This window comes from Lipophrys pholis (assembly GCF_963383615.2).
Source record: "Lipophrys pholis genome assembly, chromosome: 6".
Lineage (NCBI taxonomy): Eukaryota > Metazoa > Chordata > Actinopteri > Blenniiformes > Blenniidae > Lipophrys > Lipophrys pholis.
In genome coordinates this window covers 34,109,524-34,135,843 of record NC_137629.1, presented here as the reverse complement: position 1 = coordinate 34,135,843, position 26,320 = coordinate 34,109,524, and the positions used below count along the sequence as shown (strand labels likewise).

The 26,320-nt window shown below is 44.2% G+C and overlaps 1 protein-coding gene across 1 annotated transcript; it reads right to left on the bottom strand.

The window, feature by feature from the left end:
* Nucleotides 1-1,645: 1,645 nt before the first annotated feature.
* On the bottom strand, nucleotides 1,646-22,427 carry elovl6 (ELOVL fatty acid elongase 6). The gene is made up of 4 exons (XM_080465707.1): nucleotides 22,166-22,427; nucleotides 6,350-6,481; nucleotides 4,647-4,798; nucleotides 1,646-3,072 (listed from the first exon to the last, which is right to left on the bottom strand). The coding sequence occupies exons 1-4, from the start codon at nucleotides 22,246-22,248 to the stop codon at nucleotides 2,630-2,632; spliced, it is 810 nt and encodes a 269-aa protein (XP_080321833.1). The 5' UTR covers nucleotides 22,249-22,427; the 3' UTR covers nucleotides 1,646-2,629.
* Nucleotides 22,428-26,320: the final 3,893 nt, after the last annotated feature.

Below are 26,320 nucleotides of genomic sequence, written 5' to 3'. Positions count from 1 at the left end.
TTAAACAGGGAGTCCCACAGGGTTCTGTCCTGGGACACATAAAGTTCTCATCATACCTGCTTCCTGTGAGGAAAAGGACCAGGAAACAATCCAGGAAGTCCCATTGTTATGCAGACGACACTCTAATCTATTAATCTATGAAACCAGATGATCCAGATCAATTTGTCAAACTCGACTCTGAAAGACATGAAAGGCTGGACGAGATTTCCTGCTTCTGAATTCAGATAAAACACAAGTTGTTATATTTGATCCCAAACGTCTGATAAAGAAATAATCTAAACAATCTGGTGATGCTGGATTATTACTTTCACCTCCAGCAGCATTTTAGACTTTAGACTAGACTTTAGATTTTAGACTAGACTTTAGACTTTGCTTTATTCACTGTGAGGAACCTGGGAGTTACTTTGGACCAGGACTTTTCCTTTAACTTCCACATTAAACTCGTCAGCAGGAATTCTGTCTTTCACCTGGAACGTTTGTAAAATCAGAATGACGCTGAAGAACTAACCCGTGCATCCAGAAAGGAATATTGTAATTTCCTATTATCAAGGTGTTGGAAAAGCTAAAAAAAAACAATTAATAGCCCCTTTATATCCTGGAAGTGAATATCAAAGCACTCTGAGGGGGTAAAAGCAGTTTTGTGGCAGAATGGTGCCACAGTAATTTGGCACCGTTTCCTCCCAGGAGGGTGAAGGCCCAGCTTTATGGGTGGAGGTTTGCGGTTGCAGGTTAGTTCCAGTAGGGGGCGATATCACATTACTGAAACCCCCTTCAGCATCCTGCAGAAAGTCGGAGGACTAAACCACCAACCACACGTAAAGCCAGCCAGAAGGCCTGATCCTGGATGGGTTTTTCAAAATAAAAGCAGCTGACAGTCTGCGTTTCTCCACAGTGGGTCAGTTTAGTACATAATTTAGTTAGTTGGGTGGAAACAGTGACGACTCCTGAGGAGCAACATGAGACCATGAGAAACTAGATCTTTAGAAGGAATTTGAGGTTGTTTGGTAACAAGTGCATTAAAGAATATTTTCACTAAAACGAGAAGAAAAAGGTTGTTGTAGGTTTATAAAATGATATTTTTACAAGTCTGGCGACACGCTGATGTAAAAATAGTTTATAGCTTTTTAATGCTAGTTGATAAAAGTGATTAAAATCAATGTGTAAACAGGTTTTTTATCTAATCGGGACATTTCAGTTCGCCATGGTGTGTATAGATATATAGATATATAGATATATATATAAAAGCATTTTTAAATCGACTTAATTGAATCTAAGAAATTGTTCATACACCTTTAAACTAACTTTATCTCGCTGAGTTTAAACTGTGAAATCCAAGTGAGTTCTTTTCTTGTGACGAAGCAGCTGAATGAAGTATTAAAACACATTTAGGTGAAGAACAAAGTGGAAAAAAGGAAAAGTACTTCTACAGCGTCATTTAAACCGATTCAGTACAACAATGTGTGCAGACGTCACTGCTGAGACCAAATAAAGACACAAGCATGTATTTTTGTACTCTTTGTTCATATGTTAAGTTTTTCAGCAACATTTGTTGTTGTTTGTTTTTAACATTGATACAGTGCAAAAGCACAAATAGCACAACAGACACCATTAAAGATACAGAGGGGTTTTTTCTCAATACAGCAGATTTAAACAATTTGCATGTTTGATTTTTCTTTTCTTTTTTTTTTTAAACTTCAGTTAAACATGTTTGTCCTCCATGAATTCCTTCAGTGTCCAACAGACGGCTTCCTTCACTGGTGGGACACCAACACAACAAGAGTCTGTAAAATCGATGGCAAGTCGTTTCAGAAGTGTGGCGGGCGACTTCTGTGAGGTCATGACGAGTGGCGAGGCACCGGCAGCGTCCGTTTTCCCATCATGCATCACGCCGAGGCGGATGAATCTCCACCACACGGTAAACCGGTGCAGATGTTAAACTGGTCTACTTGGTCTCCATGTGCATGTTGTGTAAAGAGAGAGAGAGAAAGATAAACCAAGACCTGAGAAGAAAAGATGTCACACACACACACACACACACACACACACACACACACACACACACACACACACACACACACACACACACACACACACACACACACACACACACACACACACACACACACACACACACACACACACACACACACACACACACACACACACACACACACACACACACACACACACACACACACACACACACACTTTCAAGCCAGTTAAAATCAAAACGATGAACACTGACGACCGACACAAACCTACTTATGACCCAGATTCTTTTTTTTTTCTTCTTCATTTGAACGTCTTGCTGGAAAACGACTTTTCAAATCAGGAGATTTTTTTCTATTTTTTAAGGATTTTAAAAACAAATTAATTCAAAGAACTTCCGGCAAAAACCCGACTTGCGATGGCTTTCTGAATGTGGCGGCGCTGCTCCCTGGGCCGCCCTCGGGGGGGGGGGGGGGGGAGAGGGGGCTCTTTAGATCAGCATACAACCCCCCCCCCCCCCCCCTCCCCTCCTCACCCATCTCTCAAGTCACTGGTCCCTGCTCTTCATCTATTCCTCCCTTTTTTTTCTTTTTTTCTGAATTCCTCCTCGTCATCTCCCTCCTCTGTTTTTTTTTTTTTTTTACTCGCTTTTCTTGGCGACGGCCGCGGCCGCGGCCTTGGACTTGGCGATGTACGCTTCGAAGAAGAACTGGACAAAGAGCACAAAGTAGCTGAGGTACATGAGGGAGGACCACACAATGTTCTGCATGTGGGAGGGACACTCCTGGCCCTGCTGCATCCAGGAGTACACCAGGTAGTTCACCACACAGCCCATCAGCATCTGGGTGATCTGGGTCAGCGTGATGAACATGGCGAAGTTACGCGACACCTTGAAGCCGGCCGCCCGCAAGGCGTAGTAAGAGTACATGACGGCGTGCACCAAGTAGTTCATGGTCATGAACCAGCCGCCGCCCGCCACCATGTCCTTGTAGGAGTACCAGGAGTACAGCAGCACGGTGATGTGGTGGTACCAGTGCAGGAAGATGAGCTTCTGCTTCCTCAGGACGATGAAGAGGGTGTCGCCTGCAGGGAGGGCAGCCAGAACACAGTCAGAACACAGTCAGAACACAGCCAGAACACAGCCAGAACACAGCCAGAACACAGTCAGAACACAGTCAGTACACAGTCAGTACACAGTCAGAACACAGCCAGAACACAGCCAGAACACAGCCAGAACACAGCCAGAACACAGCCAGAACAATAATAGAAAAACTGCATTTTGAAGTTAACGCTGCGCTTCATGATTTGACCACTAGGGGTCACTGTGTTTCATGAACTCTGCAGTGAAGAGCCACAAATGGAACAAAATGCAGTGAAATATGTTTATTTGAAACCTGAGAAGTGACGGACGGACTTTACCTCCAACAATCTGAAGAGTAGAAAAGATTTCAGGCTGTTTAATGTGAAATCTTCAGACGTTTGCCATTAAAACCAAAAGGATTTTAAAATATTGATCGTGAAAATTATGACGTGATTGAAAAAAGAGGAAACCCATTTGAGTGTCTGTAATATTCCAACATTCAAAGATGTTGTCTTATTGGTTTATTAGTTGGAGGCAAAAAGAAAGAAACAAGAAAAGTGTAGGAAATCCAAAAGGAGTGAAACGTGATTGATTTGGTTCAAAATGTCAAACTTCAGCAGCAGCGCAGGTCTAATAGATTTAAGGAATCTTATAACTTCAGTATTAGATTAAATCCTGTTTGTTGAGTCACTTCCATCAGTTTATGACCAATTTAATGCAGAAAAGTAGAAAATTCACCCCTTTTTTATCTCCATGTTCTTAAAATCCCTTAAAAATCAGTAGTGATTGTGTGAACTTGTTAAACTTGTTTGGACGGAAGACTGACGGAGGACTGATGGAGGACTGACGGAGGACTGACGGAGGACTGACGGAGGACTGACGGAGGACTGATGGAGGACTGACGGAGGACTGACGGAGGACTGACGGAGGACTGATGGAGGACTGACGGAGGACTGACGGAGGACTGACGGAGGACTGACGGAGGACTGACGGAGGACTGCTGTTTAAGAATCAAAGAGTTCAAACAGCAGGCGTACAAAGAGCGGAAACACTGCGACTTACAGGCAGAATTCACAAATATAAGGCTTTTTAATGGGATTGAGGAATACATCATTTTGAATAAAACCCATGGATTATAGCAGAATGGAACTTTAGACATCCCAAAAATAAAAACTGCTGATTTGGTTAAAGCCAAAATAAACATTCCAACGTAGTGGAGGAAGAACACTAATCTTTTTGGCTTTTACACTTTATGTATATTTATTTTTCTCCTGATTGACTTGATACGTTAGAATAATATTAATTCAATAATTATGATTTTAACTTCAAATAGTCAAAAACAACAGTCCTCAACAGAGCTGCATGATATCAAGTGAATATGAGTATTACAATAAATAAAAACACTTCTATCTTTGTGCTTCTGACTTCCCAGAATACCTGAATAAAAGGTTTAGAAAACCAAAGAAGATCTAAAACTCTGAACAGCCACCGAGGCTGAAGTGACTCAACACTGCCACCTAGGGTACAACCGCAGTATGATCCCGTTTTTAATACGACACCAGATGTAAACACTTACCCAGCTCTGGTGCTTTACTGAGAACGAAGGCGTAGGCCCAGAACTTGCTGACGGGCCCGTTGTAGAAGCTCTGGTCACAAACCGAGTGTTTGAGGCCTTTAGTCATCAGCATGTAGGTCATGTAGCTCCCCGTACGGATGGCACCAAATATACTGCGTGGACAGAGCACAGCCACCGTCACTCAAGAGTTCAGGAGGAAAGAAGAAACCAGGTGAGGCTCTGGAATAAGTCGTCTTTAGACCTGATCTGTAAGGTTGGTCCAGTCCCTGATCTGTAAGGTTGGTCCAGTCCCTGATCTGTAAGGTTGGTCCAGTCCCTGATCTGTAAGGTTGGTCCAGTCCCTGATCTGTAAGGTTGGTCCAGTCCCTGATCTGTAAGGTTGGTCCAGTCCCTGATCTGTAAGGTTGGTCCAGTCCCTGATCTGTAAGGTTGGTCCAGTCCCAGTGAAGTGGTGAGATGAAATATTATGGATGTAGAACTGTACTGAGACACTGCAGCTTTAAGAGTAACGGGTTGTTTTACTGTGCGAGAAAAGATGGTGAGTGTTTGCTGCATGTTGGCGTTTTGTGGACGACGTTTCAGACGCTCGCCTTCGTTCATTTTCCTTCTCCAGCCTGAACCAGTAAACTCTTGAGTCTTTAATATCTTGTGGATAATCTCGACGCCGGCCAGCGTCGCTCTGGGCTGAACCGCTTCGTTCAGTCTTAGAATCTTTTAGTGGGAAACCAGGCAAGAGGCCTCGTCCTCGTCTTTTCCTCCTCTGCAAGCTTCAACCTGGGGACGGACTCGTCCTTTCAGCTCGACTCATCCTGATTTAATTGTTGGTGAAAACTACAAAGGAAACGTGTCGTCGTTTTGTGAACGTTTGTCGCCATGGAAACGAGGGAACTACAACTGTTAAACGAAAATAAGTGTTAAACGACGACGACGATCAGACGTTCGTGATGAAACAGACTAAAGAAGCGTCGCTCCTCAGATTCATGTGTAGAAACAAAAAGACATCCAGGCTAATAAATGTCTGTGTTTGGCTTTCTGCTCGACACCTCACTATACTCTCCTCCATTTAGGTTTCATATACGCATGTGGACATGATACGTACAGTACTCTTATATTTTACCAACATTTTCAATACTGGCTTAGAAGGAAAACAACAACAAGAAACAGAAAAGAGCCCTGAATCGTCTTCCTCCTCCTCCTCTTCCTCCTCCGCTATTAATAAAGACTTTTGTTTTGAAATAAATTACCTTTTTCATTTACAATTTAAGCGACAGGAAATCCATCCAAACACCTGCTCAGTATTGAAAAGCTGCAAAAACCTTCCATACAAACAAGAATAGAGAAAAAGTAAAGAAAGACGGACGCCCTCAGTATCCTTCCTATATTGTATATATTATATTTATATTACCTGTACCCTCTTTCACCATGTGCCCCGACACCAGACACCAACATTTCTAAATACTGCAATGAAAGAGTACTTAAAACAAATCTGATAAATACAAACACAAAAGTAAAAGCATTAGTGAGATAAATTCATTAAAAACAAAAACAAAAAGATTCATATTAATACGAATAGATAACTAATTTGAATAACTGTGGTGCGGTTCTGTTTTAGTTCTATTTTCCTCCGGTCTTCAGTTCCTTGTGCCACCTTGCCGTTACGTTTCTCACGCGCGTTAGAAAAGGTTTGCTTCTTGCCGTGTTACCTGAACACAGCGAGCGTCAGCGACCACAGCACCAAAGGTTTTCTCAGTTCAAACTTCTCCCTTTGTTTCATGACATGACGTCCTCCCAGGATGCAGGCGGCGTAGAGCGCCGAGAAGAGAAAGGACTTCTTCCTGTTAACACACAGAAAAAGACGTCCCATTAGGTTGTTTTGTTGCCGGCGTCCACAGAAGGTAGTATTTGGCTTCTGAGAGCCACATTCAGCTTTTTCTTTCTTTGTTGGAGGATTCAAAGCAAACACACTCGTTCATTGTCACTTTCAGTTCCTCTGCAGGAAATCCATCACAAAGCATGTTGATATTCATTAAAGCACTGGAGTTCAGCAGGGTGCAGTGCTGGAGCCACCGGCTCTTCAGCGCCGCTGTACAGGCTCACTAAGGCAGATGGAAATGATTATATATACATACATCTTAAATATGTTTTGGTTGCACACCACTCATTCATAAAGGTTTGGAGTGGAAAAGCAGAAAATAATCACACAATTTGATGCTTAAATTCCATCCAGGAGCGATATCCAGGAGAAACGGTACTACTACTACTACTATTACTACTACTACTACTACTATAACTATTACTGTCTCACATGTTTCATCCCTTTATTGGGGGAACTTAAAGGTGTTTCTTCAGGTCAGGTTCACATTCGATGTCACAATCTAATCTGGTTCATCTGGAACTCTTCTCACTTGCATGAAAATGTTTTTAAGTAAAAACTTGAGAAATTCAATCTCAGAATTTAATCCTCTTCATTTCCCATGTCGGCTCCTCTGTGATGTGCTCCAAGAACAAGGCTCAAGGCAGAGGTCATCGATGACCGGCGTGACTTCAATGTTCTGCTTTCACAACACAAATTACCTCATTTGTGATTTAATGTCCTGATCCCACCTCCAACTGCCACTGAGCTTGGACTTTACAGCCATCGCTCTGGATCAGTTCCCACCGCCACCGCTCTGATGTCCGTTTGCTTTGACTCGTCACTGAGTCGCCGCCGAGCCACTTGGAAGTCCAGGCCGGGCAATGAAACGCTACCCGGCCCAAATTAACCTGAACAAAAGCATTTTGCGGCACTCGGTACGATTACAGAGCGTAGGTGGTCTGACTTGACAGACTGGATAGTGGGCGGAGCCGACATGAGGCCAGGGCGTGCTGCCTGAAACCACAAAACATCAACTGCCAAACTCCAGCTGGAACATTCTTATCATATGAGGGAGTCGCTTTAGCATTCACCTCGCAATGCCCACAGCAGAATAAAGGTATTAAAGGAACATGAGCACCAACTAGAACAACATATGTTAAGTACTTGTGGAGCTCCGGTGATAAGAGTCCAACCAGCCCGAGGAATTCTGAGGTTCTGTTCAGACGTCACACAAGTTTAGTGGAAACGAGTCACAGAGTTTAAACAGTAAAATGAGGAAACCTATTGGGTCAAAGGTCAAACGAAGCTCCAGACGGGATGACCCACGTGAAGTGTATTGTTCCTTTAACATACAAGTATAGTCACGTCCTCGATGACTGCACCGCCAAACACCGCCAAACATTTCTCACACAACTGTGACAAGAGGAGTGAACCGACTTGTTCTGAAGCGCAGCCTCAGCAGAGAAACAATCAGGAGAAACGGACACTCCTCAGCACATCGGAAACAAATCCAACCACCACCGGGTGGCCTGTTTAGGTGCAGTCCCACCGGGGGGGGGGGGGGGGGGGGGGGGGGGTCCTCATGGTCCCACTGAAAAGTTACAGAAAGAACCCGTGACCACCGGGTACGATTTTCCGCTAACCCACCGAGGAACGGGTCTGTGAGGAGGAGCTACAACGCAGCCGTCTGCTGATTGGTCGTGAAGATCGTCACTCTGGACTTGGCCACAACATTTAATTATTTCATCGACCGCAAACCTCCGTCGTTGTTTACATATGACGCTTCGTGCTCACTGGTTGATTTGTTAACTGGTTTATTGAAACGTCGGCGCGACACAACATGGCGTCTTTTAACGAGATACAGACGCTCCTCTCAGTAACGGGAGGAGGGGCTTCAGCAGGAGCTCCTCCTCTCAGGAATAGGGGGAGGAGCTTCAGCAGGAGCTGGACGTTGCAATGAGAAAGTGTAACCTGAGTCACAGAGAACAACTTGGACGGCCGCCGGCCGCTTCCATGTTCTTCTCTGGACGCGTCTCCGAGTCGTTCTCAACCCCGCCTACATCTTGACCGTCCTTCCTGTGGTGGACCGCGAGACAGAGTTGGTCCTGGGTGAGCTTTGCCGTACCGTAACCTCCCGCTCCGCCACGTACTGCGGTGGAACACCGGCTTTAGTGACATCAGTCTGCTGGCCAGTAAAACTACAACTGACTGGATGTTGTTTGTATTACTAAGTCGCATAACAGATACTTGGGTACTTTAATTATTCATCCCTTCAATATACAATCGGATCATCAATTGCAAGGGTGTCAAACACATTTCAGTTCAGGGGCCACACACCGGTGAAATAGTGCCATAATAACCTTTAAATTTAAACTTTAAAAGTTTTTTTCTCTGATCGATATCATGTAAATATGTTTTATGGTCTAAAGTCAAGAACAATTCAGACCAAATTTTTGCAAAAGTAGCAAAGAAAAAGAAAATGGCTGTAGACCGATACTGAAAAACTCAAAGTTCATTTTGTGTGACAGAGGAATGTTTTGTTATGACAGTCCTGAGTGTGTCATGGTGACTGGTTATGGATCAGGATGTACGTTTTAAAGCCACGAGAAAACACCCAGATAGATCGCAGTGATACTGAACAGAGGCTCGGGGGCACAACCCGTCCCTCACCGCCTCAAAATGCCATCACTCATTCTCTACCTGGAAGCAGAGTGATGCCAGGAATGCGACGCGACTCCGACCAACAGGCTGCGTGTGAACAGTGTGGCTGTTTAACGTGAAGGGTGGAAGATGGCGCCTCGCTGTTCTGCCAGCGAAAAAATGAAACAACCCACAGAGCGACTCGGGCCGCCTCCGCCAAACGGACGGCACAAAGCTGCTCAGTGCGAGGAAAAGAGCTGCTTTCACAGGACGGAGGGCCGAGAACAGAGCGCCACACACTGTGGCAAACGTACTGGAGGAGAAACATCCTCAGCATTCACCTTCAGCGGGGGTCAAAGGTCATGTGTGTGATTTATGGCCGTGTGCCGTCGGCAGTGGGGCCTGTACCTTGTAGACGTCTTGATTTATGGCTCTTTAAAGAGCAGGTGCAGGAGGGTAATGAATCAAAGTGAGGAACATTGAGTTCTGACATTTTTATGTGTGATCCTAATCTATTGGTAATTATGTAAACATTTTAACGAAGAAATACCACATTCCAGAAATAAATACAATAAGTCACAGACAATCGAAGCCACGTTTGCTCACTAATGGCCTCGTGTTCTGCAGCCTCAGCTGAGACGTGCCTGGTCTCTGTTTTTATGAAGAGTAATGCTGGAAAGCATCCAAATCAGTTGTAAAAACTATCATTAATGCTTCGTTTGCATGTTGAGCTTCACAAACGCATCATTTCGATCCATTTTGAGCAATTTACTGCAATCAGTGCCCCGTCCCCAGTGGCTTCGGTTGAGCTGAGCTCCCGTAGAGAAGAGGAGCTGAAGGTGAGACTGCTGATGAAAGAAGGAGGGATGTTTACACTGCAGGAGTGGAGTTAAAGAAAAGTGAGGACATCAAATAAGAAGCATTGATTTGAAGGGAGAAACTATAAATAATACAGTTCAAACAGCTTCATTGTTGTAATAGATGTAATGCATTGATTCTCAAACTGGTAAATGTAGTAGCAGAGATTGAGAAAAACTCAAAGAGATTGAAAGCAAAAGTATTCTCTCGTAACAAAACAAAATCCTATCAGATTTATAGAAATCCAATTTCTCTTTTGATTCCTTATCACCTACATCAAGTAATCAGTGGGAAACAAAAGTAATCACAGAGATTTCTGCGTTTATATAAACTCTCTGAGGACAAACCAACAAGACATCAAGGCCTTTTATCAAATTACACTTGACTGATAACATTTAGAACTTTCATTCACTACAAAATCATAAAGTCACATTAAGGAAAGACTAAATCAGTTTGTGGCAAATTGATGCGATCTCTTGAGTTTGACTCACTGGACGCTATGAGACACTATGAGGCGCTATGAGACACTATGAGGCGCTATGAGACGCAATGAGGCGCTATGAGACGCAATGAGGCGCTATGAGGCGCTATGAGGCGCTATGAGACGCTATGAGACGCTATGAGGCGCTATGATGCGCTATGATGCGCTATGAGGCGCTATGAGACGCAATGAGGCGCAATGAGACGCTATGAGGCGCTATGAGACGCTATGAGGCGCTATGAGGCGCTATGAGGCGCTATGAGGCGCTATGAGGCGCTATGAGGCGACGGGCTCGACTCTGCTGTTTGACAAAGTGGGCCGAGGAGGCATAATGTAAAAGCATGCCGTCAGAGCTCTTTTGAGAAGCTCAGCATGGAGCAGCAACAGAATCAGCAGAGATTTCTTGCTGCTGCATGATAGGAAGCCAGCTGCTTTCTACCCCCACCCCACCCCAAACAGAGCAGTTGCAGCAGTTTTGGTGAGTTAATGAGTACGTAAGCTAAAATTTCACCCGTTTATTGCAGAGAATGCCGACGCACAATAATCTAATAATGGAGGTACTTCTTATTTTTGTTAGGCTGATGGAGGGTATAGGGCGCAGTAGAGAAGGTAAGGCATCTCTGGTATACGTTTGCTCTCATCGTTATCACAGTCACATGCTGGGTGTTTATCCAGAAAAACCACACTTGAAGAGCCAATTTCCTAATTTAAAAAGTCATTATTATCCACTAAAGTGAAAGAGCAAGAAGCAAAAAGAGCTTCTCTGTGACAGGTGAAACCAAAACCACTCGCCTGTGACACAGACATCCTCCAGAGAAGTTGCTCACCAAGCTGCACTATCTTTCTGCTCATGTAAGACGTGAAACACACGTTAACACTGAACTAGAAGACCGTCGGAGAGATCAGCCGTTTGCACTTCCTGCTCAATGTTCCTGATGGTCTGTCTAGGATGCAGTCTTCCTCTGTGCAGTCAGAGCCATGGAGTAATAAGAACCTTGATCCCACATACCTTCCCTTCCCCCACTGACAGAGCTGCACAAAGCTGCTGCTGGATAACCTGCTGTGAAACTTGGACCTGTATTAGCTGGTCCAGGAGGTTTTACCTGTTATGTAATCCTGCATGTGCAGCCTAAGGATGAGTCCGCATGCCTGTGACAGTGAGCGGGTGTCCAACTGCCTCGTCAAACTGGGTTCACATTCCTGCATGTACAGAAAATCTAAGGAAGAAGAGTTTATCTACAGTCTAGAGACACAGATATATAGATATAGATATAAAGATATATACAGACAACTTGTGGCGCCGAGGGCTTTACCAGGACAAAACATATAGAGATTAAGACTCATTCAGAAAACTCAACTTAAGGCCAGGGGTTTGTGAATATATGCCCCGAGTTCACGACAGACTGCGGGGATCTGTTACCTTTAGTCAGGGATAAGATGTGGCTTTGGACCAACAGGATCAAATTAAGGATGAGATCACTTATTTCTGATGATGATGATGATGATGGTTGAGGGACGGGGCTCGGAAATGCATTAAGTTGATGAGTGGGCCCCACAAATAATACACTTATCTCACCATGGAGACTAAAATGGAGAATGCCATTAGAGAAATCAATATATCCTCAGTGAAGACATATTTACTGTCCGTCTATGGTTCAGGTTAGATTAGGTTAGATAAGGTTAGATAAGGTTAAAGTAATAATTATGGTGGAGTTAAATTTCCCATTCCTATAGGAGTTGTTTGTGTGTAGAGACTTGCAGCCATTCCCCTCACGTCCATGGAAATATCTTTATTCCCTAGCAGCACCGTCAGCATCCTAAACAGAGGAACAGCAGTTACTCTAGTGCAGCAGAAAGCCACGAAACAAGCCTGAGTTACGCGTATATATAATCATTAATCGTTCAGGCGATGTCACGATACAGTCCAGTTTGTAACAAGCCAATCACACTTCACTATGCACAGCTTCTCCAGGGAATTCAAGAATATATATGATGCTTGTGTTTGCATGGTGGTGTAGTGGTTAGTGCTCTCATCTCACAGTTGGAGTCCTATCAAACACTTTCAGTTATGTTATTGTGTCACGCTATCAGGGTGACATGGTGACTCTAACGTTTCATTGCCGTTAGATAATAGAAATGTTGTTGAACATGAAAGCATGGACTGCCCTCCCCTGGATGTATTGATTAACAAACACACGACTATATTTGAAACACACAGTTACACATATAAAGCAGCTCTACAGCAGCTGGGATTGGCTCCAGCATGAAACCCAACTCTTACTGAAGATCAATGGCTGGACGGATGGATACAAGCGATTAGACAGGTTTACTTCACTGGACATCCACAGTTAAGGGCAAAGCTCCTACTTAGGATACACAAGAGTACTTCTGTCGAGTTTTAATTACTTCAACCAGTGAGGTGCTTAAGACCATCTTGACTTATGTAGTCAAAGAAGAATGACGGGGTTACGAAGGAGCAACTCTTCACGACATAAACATCAATTCAAAGGTTAAAACCAAACAGGTGATCGACGCACGACGCTGCCAAGTCCTGCATTACGTGTTGGAGGAGAACGAGCATCTAATCCATAGTGTGCAGGTGACTTTCTGAAAACATGGACAATAAAAGCTGCAGAATTAGAACTGAACATAATGCCTGTTGCAAACAGTGTTAAGACCAGAATGTATTAATAATTGTTTGCACTGAAACGAAGGGATAGAATGAAGACGTGTGTGTATTTACACTGTTTATACGACACCGAGTTAGAATCATTTCACTGTTCTGATCAAACCGAGATAAAGCTGCATCTGGTCAATAAAACCATCTCTGAAGGAGACAGATTGTTAAAACACGACAGTAAAACACACAAACATAGAATCCCATTATGTGGAGCTTTGGACCAAAGACCGCACTTAAAACCTGCTTCTGGAGTTTTTACTTCCTCCTACTCCCTAATTAATTACCTATAATCAGAGAAACAACCGAGCCATAATCCTATCAAGTGAGAGAGAGAAAACCCACACAGGTACAGGTGAGATCTTGCAGACGCCACACAGCAGGTCTCAAACCATAAAGATGCTGAACACTGCCTCACCTGATGGCCCAGACTGAAACATGCAAGTACGAAACAGTATGTGTGTTTAGTGAAGCACGTTGTTACCTCTTACACTCTCACCATCATCCAAAGTAAACAAAGACACTGTGATAATGGCAGTAAAATCTAACTGTTGTTTATCTTTGACGGCCTGATGAAATGTGACCGTGAAGCCGGAGCGCAGGAACACCGCCGGCAGACGGTAGGTTCCGAAGAGGAAACCCATTTCTGTCTCTGGCCTCACCAAACGTGTGAAGGAGAGCAGCCCAGCAAACAGACAGCCTGAGGAGGATTCTGGGTAAACATGGTCCAAACCGATTAGCGTCAGCTTGTGCTGCTCCCGCTGAAATGGCAGCAAGATGCCCAACTACATGACCATCAAGTGTTTAACACACATAGTGAAGCTCACAGTAGTGCTGGAGCCAATCACAGCCATGGACCACCATGGAAGTTCTGGACTGAAAGCCATGCTTCATTCATACTTATGGGGAATTTAGAGTCAGAAATTGGTCCAAAGTATGTTGGGTTTTTTTGAATGTGAGAGGAAAAAGTATCCAGAGAAAACTCAAACACACAGGGAGAACATGAAAACTTCCTAAAGGAAGACAACCAAGTCTAACCTTGACTGGAATTGGAGAAGTTCTCACTATGAATCAAGAGTATTAACTACGATTTTAACACAAGTTCTTATTTTAATACAATGTGTTGGTGTCTGTAAGGGAGTTACATTTAGTTCACAGCAGAAAGACTTAGCTGAAGTTAAGGTACGTAGGCTAAATATGTACCTCATCAGTGCAGTTGTGTTCATTCCTGGTACTGGAGGGTCTCAACCTGCCTGACTGGGAAACGATGTCTGTTTACATGGAAACAGCAGAAATGCTGAAAATGATGTAGTTCTCATGTTGGGCCACTAGTGGGTGCAGTTTGTTTTTGTATTGAAACCACACACATACGGTCAACAGTACGTTATAACATTAACAATGATAGGAGACGGACAATCATACTAGATTACATAGTGTAATCAAGTCCCAGGAGAATGTGGACTCATGCCACCATTGTTGTTATTGTCCACCTACTCACGGATGCGAAAACTTTCACTTGAACTTGTTGTGTTAACAGGCCCTAAGAGGTAAGCCTGATTTCATCATTACTGTTAAAAAAACAAAAAACCATTGAGGAGCCCCTCATTGAAATCAGATGTGTTGCAACTAGGGGAGACATAAAATATAGAAGATTGTGGCCCTGCCCCCTGGACTGGATACCCCTACATTAGTGAAATATCAAATATACCAGATTTCTTCAGGAGCCTCGACAGATTTGAGTTGAGCTTATTCCTTCTTTGAACGACACCTGAGAGAAGTCCCCAGCTACATTCCAGAAAAGGCTTTATCTATTATTTCAAGAAGGGAATGAAAAGAAGCCAAGTACGATCTACTGAAATAACACCCGCATGCCAGCTTTAAGCTGACGCATTTACCAGCTTGATCCAAGTAACAGAAAGGCTCAAGAACCCTCAAACAAAGAGGCCGAACTCTGCCTGGACTTGAATACGTAACATGAGAAAAGCGTTATCTCTACAACTTCTCAGGGCCCAGAAACCTGACCTCCAAGAGCGCCAACGAGCGCCGCTACTCCTTAATTAAAGAGCAAATACAGTCCATGTTGATGAGACGCTGCCTGTGTGGTAGAACTGAGCTCATCAGAAATACTCTTTATTATGTTATGTCACCCTAGAAAACATACTGCTATTGCAAAGGTACACACAGCAAAGCAGAGGAATCAGAAATAGTGGGAATAAACATTCCGTCACGCCACATACAAAGACCTCGTTGTTCATTCTAACTGCATTCTGGGACTGTGCATCTCCTGGTAGCAGTGCTGAGCGAAAATAAAAAATAAAGAACCCACCAGAGATCCATCAAAAGCACAGAGACCCACAGGGGATGCGATCTCCACCAGAGGCCTTTCAAACACAGAGACCAACACTTCCAAGCAACCTGCATCATAATGAGGAATGATGACATCTGTGGGAATCCAGAGTGAGTCAGCAGGCTGCACACGAATGTATTAACAGGAGCTAATGTCTTGGTTGTGCTCTAGAAGGTCGCACAGACAAATATAGTGGTTTCAATGCAGATCAGGCCATTTTTGAAAACGCTGGATAAAAACACGATGTGATGTACATGTAATTCTCAGTATTATACCGACACACGGGCGTGACATGAGATTACTTCCAGTGTCATTTTACAAAGTCAGCCTTGCACTAAGCAGTCCAAGTGGCCTGCTAAATGTACAACCAATGCAATTTGATTTAGAGATCAATGTCCTTTGGAGTGTGCACATTCCCCTTACAGACAGAAATGTTCACCTCGCTGTGGGTGAAGAAGAACAATCTGCTTGTTTTGGATAAAACACACTTTAATTAAAATAAATAAGTCGATTTCATGAGATTAAGGATTCTCAGCTATAATTCTGCAGCTCACTTGTATCAGTCTAACTTTGTATTCAGACACTACGCTTTCATTGGATCTGCTCCATTAGTGCTGCCAGCATGTCTGTTACTATCATTGATTAGTTTGTGCTGACGGACCATAACTTCATCAGCAATATCGGGTTTGACGGTCTGTGAGGACGAAGACACTTTCACACGAGCGAAAAGACAGGAAAAGCTCTAAAGCTGGAGCCGTCACTCAGATTTTAAGTCCGTGTCCACTCCTTTCTCTTCCTACGCTTCTTACAACCACTTCCCCTTTACTTCACAATGGCGAGCCATCTGCCGCCAGTCACAAAGGAACACATCAGATCAGTGTACCAGGCTCCATTCATCCCTGCACAACAATGGCACACATACAAAGTACTGAAACACAACAGTTACTTCAAGGCTGGGAGTAAAAACGTGAACCTGAATTAATGTGACATCGAGTTTATCCATTTAGAACAGTGTCCATGTTTGCAGCTTCTTCACGATCTCCATCTGGACAATTGTGATAATTGTGTTGTCCTCACAACACGTGTCTGTGTGTCGCTACACAGCCGGAGAACCATTACACAAACTTTGAACACAACGCTGGCTTTTCTTGATTACTGAAGCTTTCTTGCATGAAAGATCAGTAACTGTAACATACAGAGAAAGGGTAATTACCATCTATATTTATACATGTATGTTAAACAGAAGCAGCTGGCCACACTTATGTAATACAACAGTAACTGCAAAACCAGAGAGCGATAAAACTTATCAGTGGTAACACTTGGAAATGTTCATGACCTCTAATTAAAGTTCTTTTGAGACACAGACACTCACAAAGATGAACATTTCCCGAGGCTCAAACATTTAGAGCGACACAGCGAGTTACGAGATCCCCAGGTCACCAGAGCAAAAACACCAAAGATTGTCTATGTGAGAGGAGCACTCACTCTGCTGTAACTAAAACCACCCTCTCTGGAGGAGCTGGAGCACTCGGTTAAAATGTCAGAAAATAAGTATGCTAAAATGTGAACAAACTTTAAAACCTCATGAACTCTTTGACCTAAAGACATGACACTAATTGTGGATAATGTACACCAAAGTAAGCATTCTGCCTCTCTTTTATATTGGCCATATTGGTTAAGCCCCGCCCCTCTTCATTACCGTTGCTCACTTGGACAAGCCGTAACAGTCGAGTGCATGTTTAGTGAAGAAACCACATCACAACAGGCGCTAGACAGCGAAGAGCCGCCTCGCTCATATGATTAGTTAGAGGCGTTGATATCAGCGGTTCACAGCCGCGCTCATCAGGATGGAGCCTGTTTGTTCTGCCATGAAGCTCAACCCACAGGAGACATCGGTCCAGGTTCGGTCCAGGTTCGGTCCAGGTTCGGTCCAGGTTTGGTTTGGGTTTGGTTTAGGTTTGGTCCAGGTTTGGTCCAGGTTTGGTCCAGGTTCGGTCCAGGTTTGGTCCAGGTTCGGTCCAGGTTCGGTCCAGGTTCGGTCCAGGTTTGGTCCAGGTTTGGGTTTTGGAAATGGGATGAAGTAAAGCCCGTAGTTTATCCTTCCAGAATACCTCATACCTCTGCTGCGTGGAAACCAGGCACATCGTTTGACCTTTTCTGTCTTAAACCACTCAAAGAGTCCAGAAGTGGGTAAAGTGTCGCCAGCTCTCATGCTTCTCTATTCTCATTTGGGGGCGGGGCTTAACCAAAGGTCAATTATTGCATGTGAATCCAGTCTCTAGCAAAAGTACAAAATTAACTCATATCCAAGCTGAAATTTATGATTATCAATCTAAAAATGTCCCCTTCAGTCAGATTCCTTCCACTCAGTGATGCTCCTCCTCTTTCTGTCTGCAGTTTGAAATGTTCCTCTCACATTTACATATTAGAGGGAAATCCAGAACAAAAAGTCTCAGGCAGTGGAGAAAAGTACACCAGGCTGTACTTTTCTTTTTGTGTTAAAAGAAGAAATGAGTCACTAAAAACTACAAAAGCAGTCAGACGATGGTAAAGCAGGATTACATGTTAATCCAATCCGACATGGTGTCGGGGCTGGCTGCACAGTGGTGCAGTGGTTAGTCCACTCACCTGGTCCAACCAGGAACTTCAGTGTGGCGACTCTCCACCACCTCTCCACCACCTCTCCACCTCCTCTCCACCACCTCTCCACCACCTCTCCACCACCTCTCCACCACCTCTCCTCCTCTCCACCTCCTCTACCACCTCCTCTCCACCTCCTCTCCATCACCTCTACCACCTCCTCTCCACCTCCTCTCCATCACCTCTCCACCTCCTCTCCACCACCTCTCCATCACCTCTCCACCACCTCTACCACCTCCTCTCCATAACCTCCTCTCCACCTCCTCTCCACCACCTCTACCACCTCCTCTACCACCTCCTCTCCACCACCTCTCCACCACCTCTCCATCACCTCTCCACCTCCTCTCCACCTCCTCTCCACCTCCTCTCCACCTCCTCTCCATGTGAATGTGATGGACTGACGACTTGTCCAGGCGCAGAACCAAGTGACAGATGCAGGTTTACTACAGACTTTACAACCGTTTTATCATCTGAAGTTGTATTTATAATGCCCCAGAAACAAATCCTAGATTCTGGGGCAAACAACTGATACAGGATCATGAATCCTGAAAATAAAGAAAAACAAATCCCCTTTCCTCGAACTCTGTAACCAGCATGTGAAAGAAATGTGTAATTTACTGTACGAGTCTAGTTTCTGCAGACTGAATGAAACGCTTTCAGCTTTATTCATTCAAACAAACACCAGGAGCAAACCCAGAAATAATATATATATATATATATAAATATATATAAATAACATCCAGGCTTGGCTGCTAATTTAATGCTGATTTCTGTTTGGTTTGGACGGTTAAAACTGCAGCACGCCACACGCCTTCAACATGGCTGTTTGAATCGGACCCTGAAGCCACCAGAACACGCCTTCAACATGGCTGTTTGAATCGGACCCTGAAGCCACCAGAACACGCCTTCAACATGGCTGTTTGAATCGGACCCTGAAGCCACCAGAACACGCCTTCAACATGGCTGTTTGAATCGGACCCTGAAGCCACCAGAACACGCCTTCAACATGGCTGTTTGAATCGGACCCTGAAGCCACCAGAACACGCCACATGTCCTCACTCTCTTCCTACAGACGTACAGTAATAAACAGGCTATGAAAGCCGGTTCATTATCCGCGGCTGTTCCCCCGCCGAGCCTCATGCAGCTCGTCTGACTGCCTCCAACTGCTGGAACAGCAGAGCGAGGTCAGCGCAGAGCAGCTGCAACGCCATTGGTCCGTTTTCTGTCAGCAGACATCAGAAGATCAACGGTATTGGTCGGTAGTCAGTACCAGGGTATGGACAGCTCCCACACACACACACACACACACACACACACACACACACACACACACACACACACACACACACACACACACACACACACACACACACACACACACACACACACACACACACACACACACACACACACACACACACACACACACACACACACACACACACACACACACACACACACACACACACACACACACACACACACACACACACACACACACACACACACACACACACACACACACACACAGACAGACAGACAGACAGACAGACAGACACACGTTTCCTTCAAAGAACCAGAACCAAACTTTCTCCAGAAGAAGCTCAAACTCTGAACTAAAAGAAAGAACCTGATTTCCTCTCCAGGCCACTGGATTCCAGATGAAAACCTTTTGCTGCGTTTTACCAAACCGGCGCCACTGAATGCTTAATGAGGCTTATGCTCACTTTACGCATGACTCATCTCGCTGTGCTTACAACCTTTTCTGGCTCAACCTGGCTTGGACCTGAACAATGATGACCCTCTGGTGGGTTCATGACGGACGGCCGGCTGGGCCTGCATGCCAGTACATCTGACAGGCCTCAGTACACACCCGGAGGAGATATTTGCAGAACTCCTGTAGTAAAAGTGAGAAATGTGTCTTGGGTAATGTTACAGTGGGCGTGGAGCCTGGGAGACAGCAGCCAGGGCAACAATGACACAGCGCTGAGTTGTGATCAGTCATTCTTATTAACACATGCTTACTCACTCATTAACAACTCCAGACCACTGAAAGGCTCTGGTGATCTTCTGTGGCGTCAGATTACTTACTACCGTGAACGATTACTCTCACTACAGAAAATACTTTCATGAGAAGTGGGAAAAGGTTTTAACTGATTATTTTTCAAAAATAATATTCTTCAGGTTTTTTGGTCTCAATGCTTCACATTCCTAAAGCTTTATAACACACAGCTGTCCAGTGTCTCACCTGCTGGGCTGGACAGACACACAGTGTCTCACCTGCTGGGCTGGACAGACACACAGCTGTCCAGTGTCTCACCTGCTGGGCTGGACAGACACACAGTGTCTCACCTGCTGGACTGGAGAGACACACAGCTGTCCAGTGTCTCACCTGCTGGGCTGGATAGACACACAGTGTCTCACCTGCTGGGCTGGACAGACACACAGCTGTCCAGTGTCTCACCTGCTGGACTGGACAGACACACAGCTGTCCAGTGTCTCACCTGCTGGGCTGGATAGACACACAGTGTCTCACCTGCTGGGCTGGACAGACACACAGTGTCTCACCTGCTGGGCTGGACAGACACACAGTGTCTCACCTGCTGGGCTGGAGAAAGTTCAACAAACATTTGTCTTAATGAGTTCCTCAAATCAGATTGTGGCAAAGAGCATCAAGAACAATCATCCGTCCGTCGCTCAGAGCTGGAGCTGATCCCAGTGGACCAGGGGTGAAGGCAAGGAGAACACACTGTGGACCGCTGGCCACAGACAGAACCGCCATTCCACAGACAGAACCGCCATTCCACAGACAGAACCGCCATTCCACAGACAGAACCAGTGTTCCAGACACAGAACCGCCATTCCACAGACAGAACCGCCATTCCACAGACAGAACCGCCATTCCAGAGACAGAACCACCATCCCAGAGACACTAGTCCACTTCAAACATTCAATGGACACACTAAAGGCCTCCAGCCCAGAGGAACAAGACATTGTTGCTGTGAGGTCAGGAGGGGAACCACGACCCAAACATTCAGCTTCATTGGGTCTTTTTAACCCAGTAAAGTACTCAGATTGGAAATTTCAAGCACATTGAAGAGGTGACCTTGGACTCTCAAGGGTTTAGATGTTCACTGGTCTTAGATATTTAAAGGTGCTGCAGATCATCTGGAGACAAATGGGTAAGAAGAAGGAATATAGTGGATTAATCCTGATTAAAGGTTTAGAACAAGAAGAAGCTGAGAGTTGATCTGAAGTCATCCTGCAGGTTGGAATGAATAGAAGACGGACCAGGGTTGGTTTAATGAAGCCCTGGATGGAGGGATGGATGGAGGGATGGATGGAGGGATGGATGGAGGGAGGGATGGATGGGTGGGTGGATGAATGGATGGAGGGATCTGGAGTGATGGATGGATGGGTGGGTGGATGAATGGATCGAGTGATGGATGGAGGGATGGAGGGATGGATGGATGGATGGATGGATGGATGGAGGAATGGATGGAGGAATGGAGGAATGGATGGATGGATGGAGGGGTGGAGGGGTGGATGGATGGAGGGATGGATGGGTGGTGGGATGGAGGAATGGAGGGATGGATGGATGGATGGAGGGATGGAGGGATGGATGGATGGAGGGGTGGATGGATGGATGGATGGATGGATGGATGGATGGAGGGATGGATGGATGGAGGGATGGAGTGATGGATGGAGGGATGGATGGAGGGGTGGATGACCTTAACCAAGCTATGTCGCTGATGATGTCTGATGTCTAAATGAGAATGAAGGACGACCCCCCGGTGGGATCCGGCGGCCGGCGGACACACTCGGCTGGAGGCCTGCTGGAGGCTCCCGGAGCTCCGGCCGCGGTGAGATGACAGACAGCCAGATTTACCGGGTTTAATCCCGGCCAGCGAGGCCGGTGCGTGCGCGTCGTCAGAGCCTCCGGTTCACGTTGAGTCGCGCGCTGGCGGCTCGTGTGGCCGCGGCGGTGAAGCGGGATTAAAATAAGAGCCAGTCGCCTCACCAGTTCTCCTGCATCCACCGGATGGCTTCGTCCTCGTTGAACTGCCGCTCGAACTCGTACTCTTGCAGCGCGAGGACCGACATGCTGACTGGCTGCGTCTCTTCGCTCGGTGGGAACGGGGGAACGTGTGGCTTCACTCGGAGTCCTCGCCGCCCCTCTCTCGCATCGCTCTCGCCGCTGCCGGGACTTGGCGGTTGTGCGCGACCAGCGCGGCGGCAGTGGCGGTACCTTCCTCCTCCTCTTCCTCCTCCTCCTCTTCTTCCTCCTCCTCTTCCTCCTCCTCCTCCTCCTCCTCCACCGGCGGCAGAGCCGACGCCCTCTTCCTGGTCGAGGAGCCCCCCGGGTCCTAACGCCGTTAGATTTTAATCTCTGCTGGACTCAGAGACAAAAACTAAGAAAAGCCAACAACAGTTTTATACAATCATAATATTAGTAACAGTGAAGGTCAAGTTACTTTTAAAATGCAGTTTGTTATATATTATTAGTTACTGTCATTCGAAAGTTACATTACATTATCACTGTCTCTATTACTATTACTGTCTGAATTGTAATTCACATTACTTTTGAAGTACTTTCTTTCTTTCTTTCTTTTTATCCATTTCAATCGTGTGTTTTGTTTTTCTCAAATTTCATGAAGCTCATTCCACTGAGTGTTTACATAATTGAAGAAGAGCCCAAAGAAGATCAAACTTATAGTAGTATATACTATATACTATATATATATATATATATATATATATATATATATATATATATTTATATCACATTTAACTGAATTATCATGGCCCATAGGATTTGTCATGACTCATTTGGTTCGTACAGTTTGAGGCAATAGAAAATGTGTTGCTTTATACATTCTAATTAGTGTTTGTAACTTGGATCAAAATAACAACAGAACTATAACTTTGCTTTCTAAATTGCTGAAATCTATTATATTGCTGCTGATTATAGATTCAGTGGAGGGTGTAATAGTAGTAGTAGTAGTAGTAGTAGTAGTAGTAGTAGTAGTAGTAGTAGTAGTTTATCTGGTCAACCAAACACATGATGCAACAAAACAGAAAAGGAAGTCAAACAAACAAATAAAAAAACCCACATCTGTCTTCTTGTTTTTTAATGTGACAACATCCTTCTTATGATTTGTGTCTGGGAGGTTCAGGCTGAAGTTAAACTGATTTTGCATAACAGAGTACAAGGAAAGCTTCTACAATTAAAGCCAAAGACAGAAACAATCACTTCTCTATACTGGATACCGTAGAACTGATGTCAATTTCAGAAGAGACTTCTTTTCTTAACCGTTCCTGAAAAAGAACAAACAGAACAAACAGAACAAACAGAACAAACAGAACAAACAGAACAAACAGAACAATAACCTGTCGTTTGAGGAAACACAGGGGATTTTAATTTAGTGATTCTGGAGCTTTATATTTTTTTTAAATAGTGAGTTTAAACTTCCTTTTAAATGCTTCAAGCGTAGTCGATATTATTTTAGTTTATTTCTTTGAGAGAATGTAGCCTAATGACTGCATAGACCAGGACTCAGAACCTTCAGAACCAGAACCTCTCGGTTGGTGATTTTCCACCAAATTTGTCTGGAGCCACAAAATATGTTGAAGGAATCTGAAATAAAGAAAAACCATGGAAAGAAAAACAAAGTGCTGTACATACTAAAATCTAACCTGGTATTTGTGGCGTTTCAATCCAGGTACTTTTATTTTAACTTCTTTTTCTTGTTAAAAACGTTTTAGTGCCTCGATGCGTCTCGGCTGTTTGAACCTTTTCAGCTCCTTTAACCAGAGGATTAGACCATTATGAAAAATAGTGTGAGAAGCACATAACATAAGAATGAAAGTAAAATGTTTATTAATATATATACCAGTGGGAAGGTTTCAGAGAGCCACTACAGAGGGACTGAAGAGCCACGTGTGAGAAAGATGGAAGTAACCCTGTATTGAAATGACAGATTTAAGCCCATAATGTGAAGTTTTACTGAGTATTCAGTGACGACATGTTAAATCTGACTTCAGCGTCTGGACCTGCCCTCTCTCTCATAGAGCCACATCCACTCTGCTTTAGGTGAAGATATTCAGAGTAGAATCACCAAAGTGTTCCGATAAACCTCAACTACTCAGAGATACTCTTCTAACTTTAGAGCCGTCCAGATCAACTGTGTGACGTCATCGTGTTGAGAGAAAGTCAAATATTAGGGCCATTTAAAATGGCAGTAATATGTTTTATTGCTTGTTACATTCAGAAACCACCTTGTTCCTCCACATTGGTGGTCGTGAACTAAAACTTTCTGTACCAACCTGACCAGTACGCAGGTTTAGTTTCATGAGCCCAGAACTTTATCTAATAAACAAAAGAGCGATGGGTGAGGTGACCCAGAGGACGACTCAGCGCTGGGACTGTCCACTGATTCTCCTCAGAGCGATAATATATGAAAGACACGTTATTTGAATGTGGGCGTGTGATTGGACGACGCTATGAACCTAAACCCTGAAAAATTAATATTTTGGTTCGGTCTGTCGACTGAAGACGTGTCTTGCACATGTTCTGTTTTATTACTGGACTTTCTTCTGACTGAAACAGAGAGGAAAAAATGATGCTTTGCTGTTTTTAATTGACTTTTCATAAATAATTAAAACTTAAAAATAATACCATGCAAAGGCATTATTACAACTAATAACGTTTTAATAGTCAATGATGTCATAATTTAGCTCTTTTTCAGCAGTGTAATACCTAACTACAGCTGCAATTCTTAGAAATAAACTTTTTATTTCAATGTAATTTATTACATGACTGGCTATATGTCAGTCAGAAAAACCAACATTATTAATGTTATTAGTGGTTACAGGTGTCCTGGAAGTCTTTGTTTCAATGGGAATCACATTAATTTTCTCTAAAACATGAACTGATTAGATCTCAAAGATCGAAGGTCAAGGTCTCGTTTATGTGTTTCCCACATGTGAAGAAGAATCTTTCTTATTCCGACCAGCTGAGAGCAGGTAAGGCCATTTGTCCATTTCATGACTTCCCCCTTTGCTTTGAATCCAAACGTGATGCAGTCTGTTTCAAAAGATGAAGGTTCTGATCAGGAATGATATTAGATTTGCCAGTAAATTCTTCCTATTAGAGAATCTCCTGCTCTATCCAGGCAAACTCCCCGTCCTCTAACTGGCAGGCTGGAGTCAAGACTGCAGAGTGGAATAACCATAGCCTATCATTTAAAGAAATTATTGATATCTCCCTAAATATCAGTATTTTTGCTCAGCCCTACATAATACTGTAAATACTCCAAAACAAATGAATTCACACACATGTTCATTTACTCAGTGAGTTTTAATGCAGTGCCAGTACTGAAAATAGTAAATCTGTTCAGAAGTGAAATGAAGCACTTTTTATTGGTCTTCTTTGAAGTTTAGAACGCCAGCTCCCAATGTCAGCATACCGACCATTATATATTGGGTTTCCTTGTAATCCAGCATTGTTAAGCCCTGCAGGGAGAACGTGTCCTGGACTTCTGGACCGTCGACTGGCTGAACTCTGAAGGAGGAAAGGTCAAACTACATCATCAGGACAGTTTGTCTGAGCGCCTTCCAAAGTCTGCACTGTGTGTGTGTGTGTGTGTGTGTGTGTGTGTGTGTGTGTGTGTGTGTGTGTGTGTGTGTGTGTGTGTGTGTGTGTGTGTGTGTGTGTGTGTGTGTGTGTGTGTGTGTGTGTGTGTGTGTCTTCCCATGCAGGTACTCCAGCTCCCTGATACATACAAGCAGTTAAGTGTATGAAGTTGATGTGTTTGTGCTCTGAGAGACATTATCGATCCACACATGAACAATCTAATCCAGAATATTCATAGAGGTTCCTGGATTAAATACTGACAGTACTATCAATGTCCTACAGGGGGCGCTGCTGGGGGTCAGGGGCCTTGTTCATGGATCCACCTGTGAGCCTGAAATGGACCAAACAGTACATCAGATGTATAATTTCACTCAAAAAATATAATTTCTGGTCTGAGGGAAACAGATGTTCAAAAATCTCAACAATCTATGAGAATAAATGACTTCCAATCATTTCCAAACCATTAAAATGATGGAAAACATTGATGGAAATAAACTGGACCATTTCTTAGAAGAAGATAATTTACAGGACGTGTCCTAA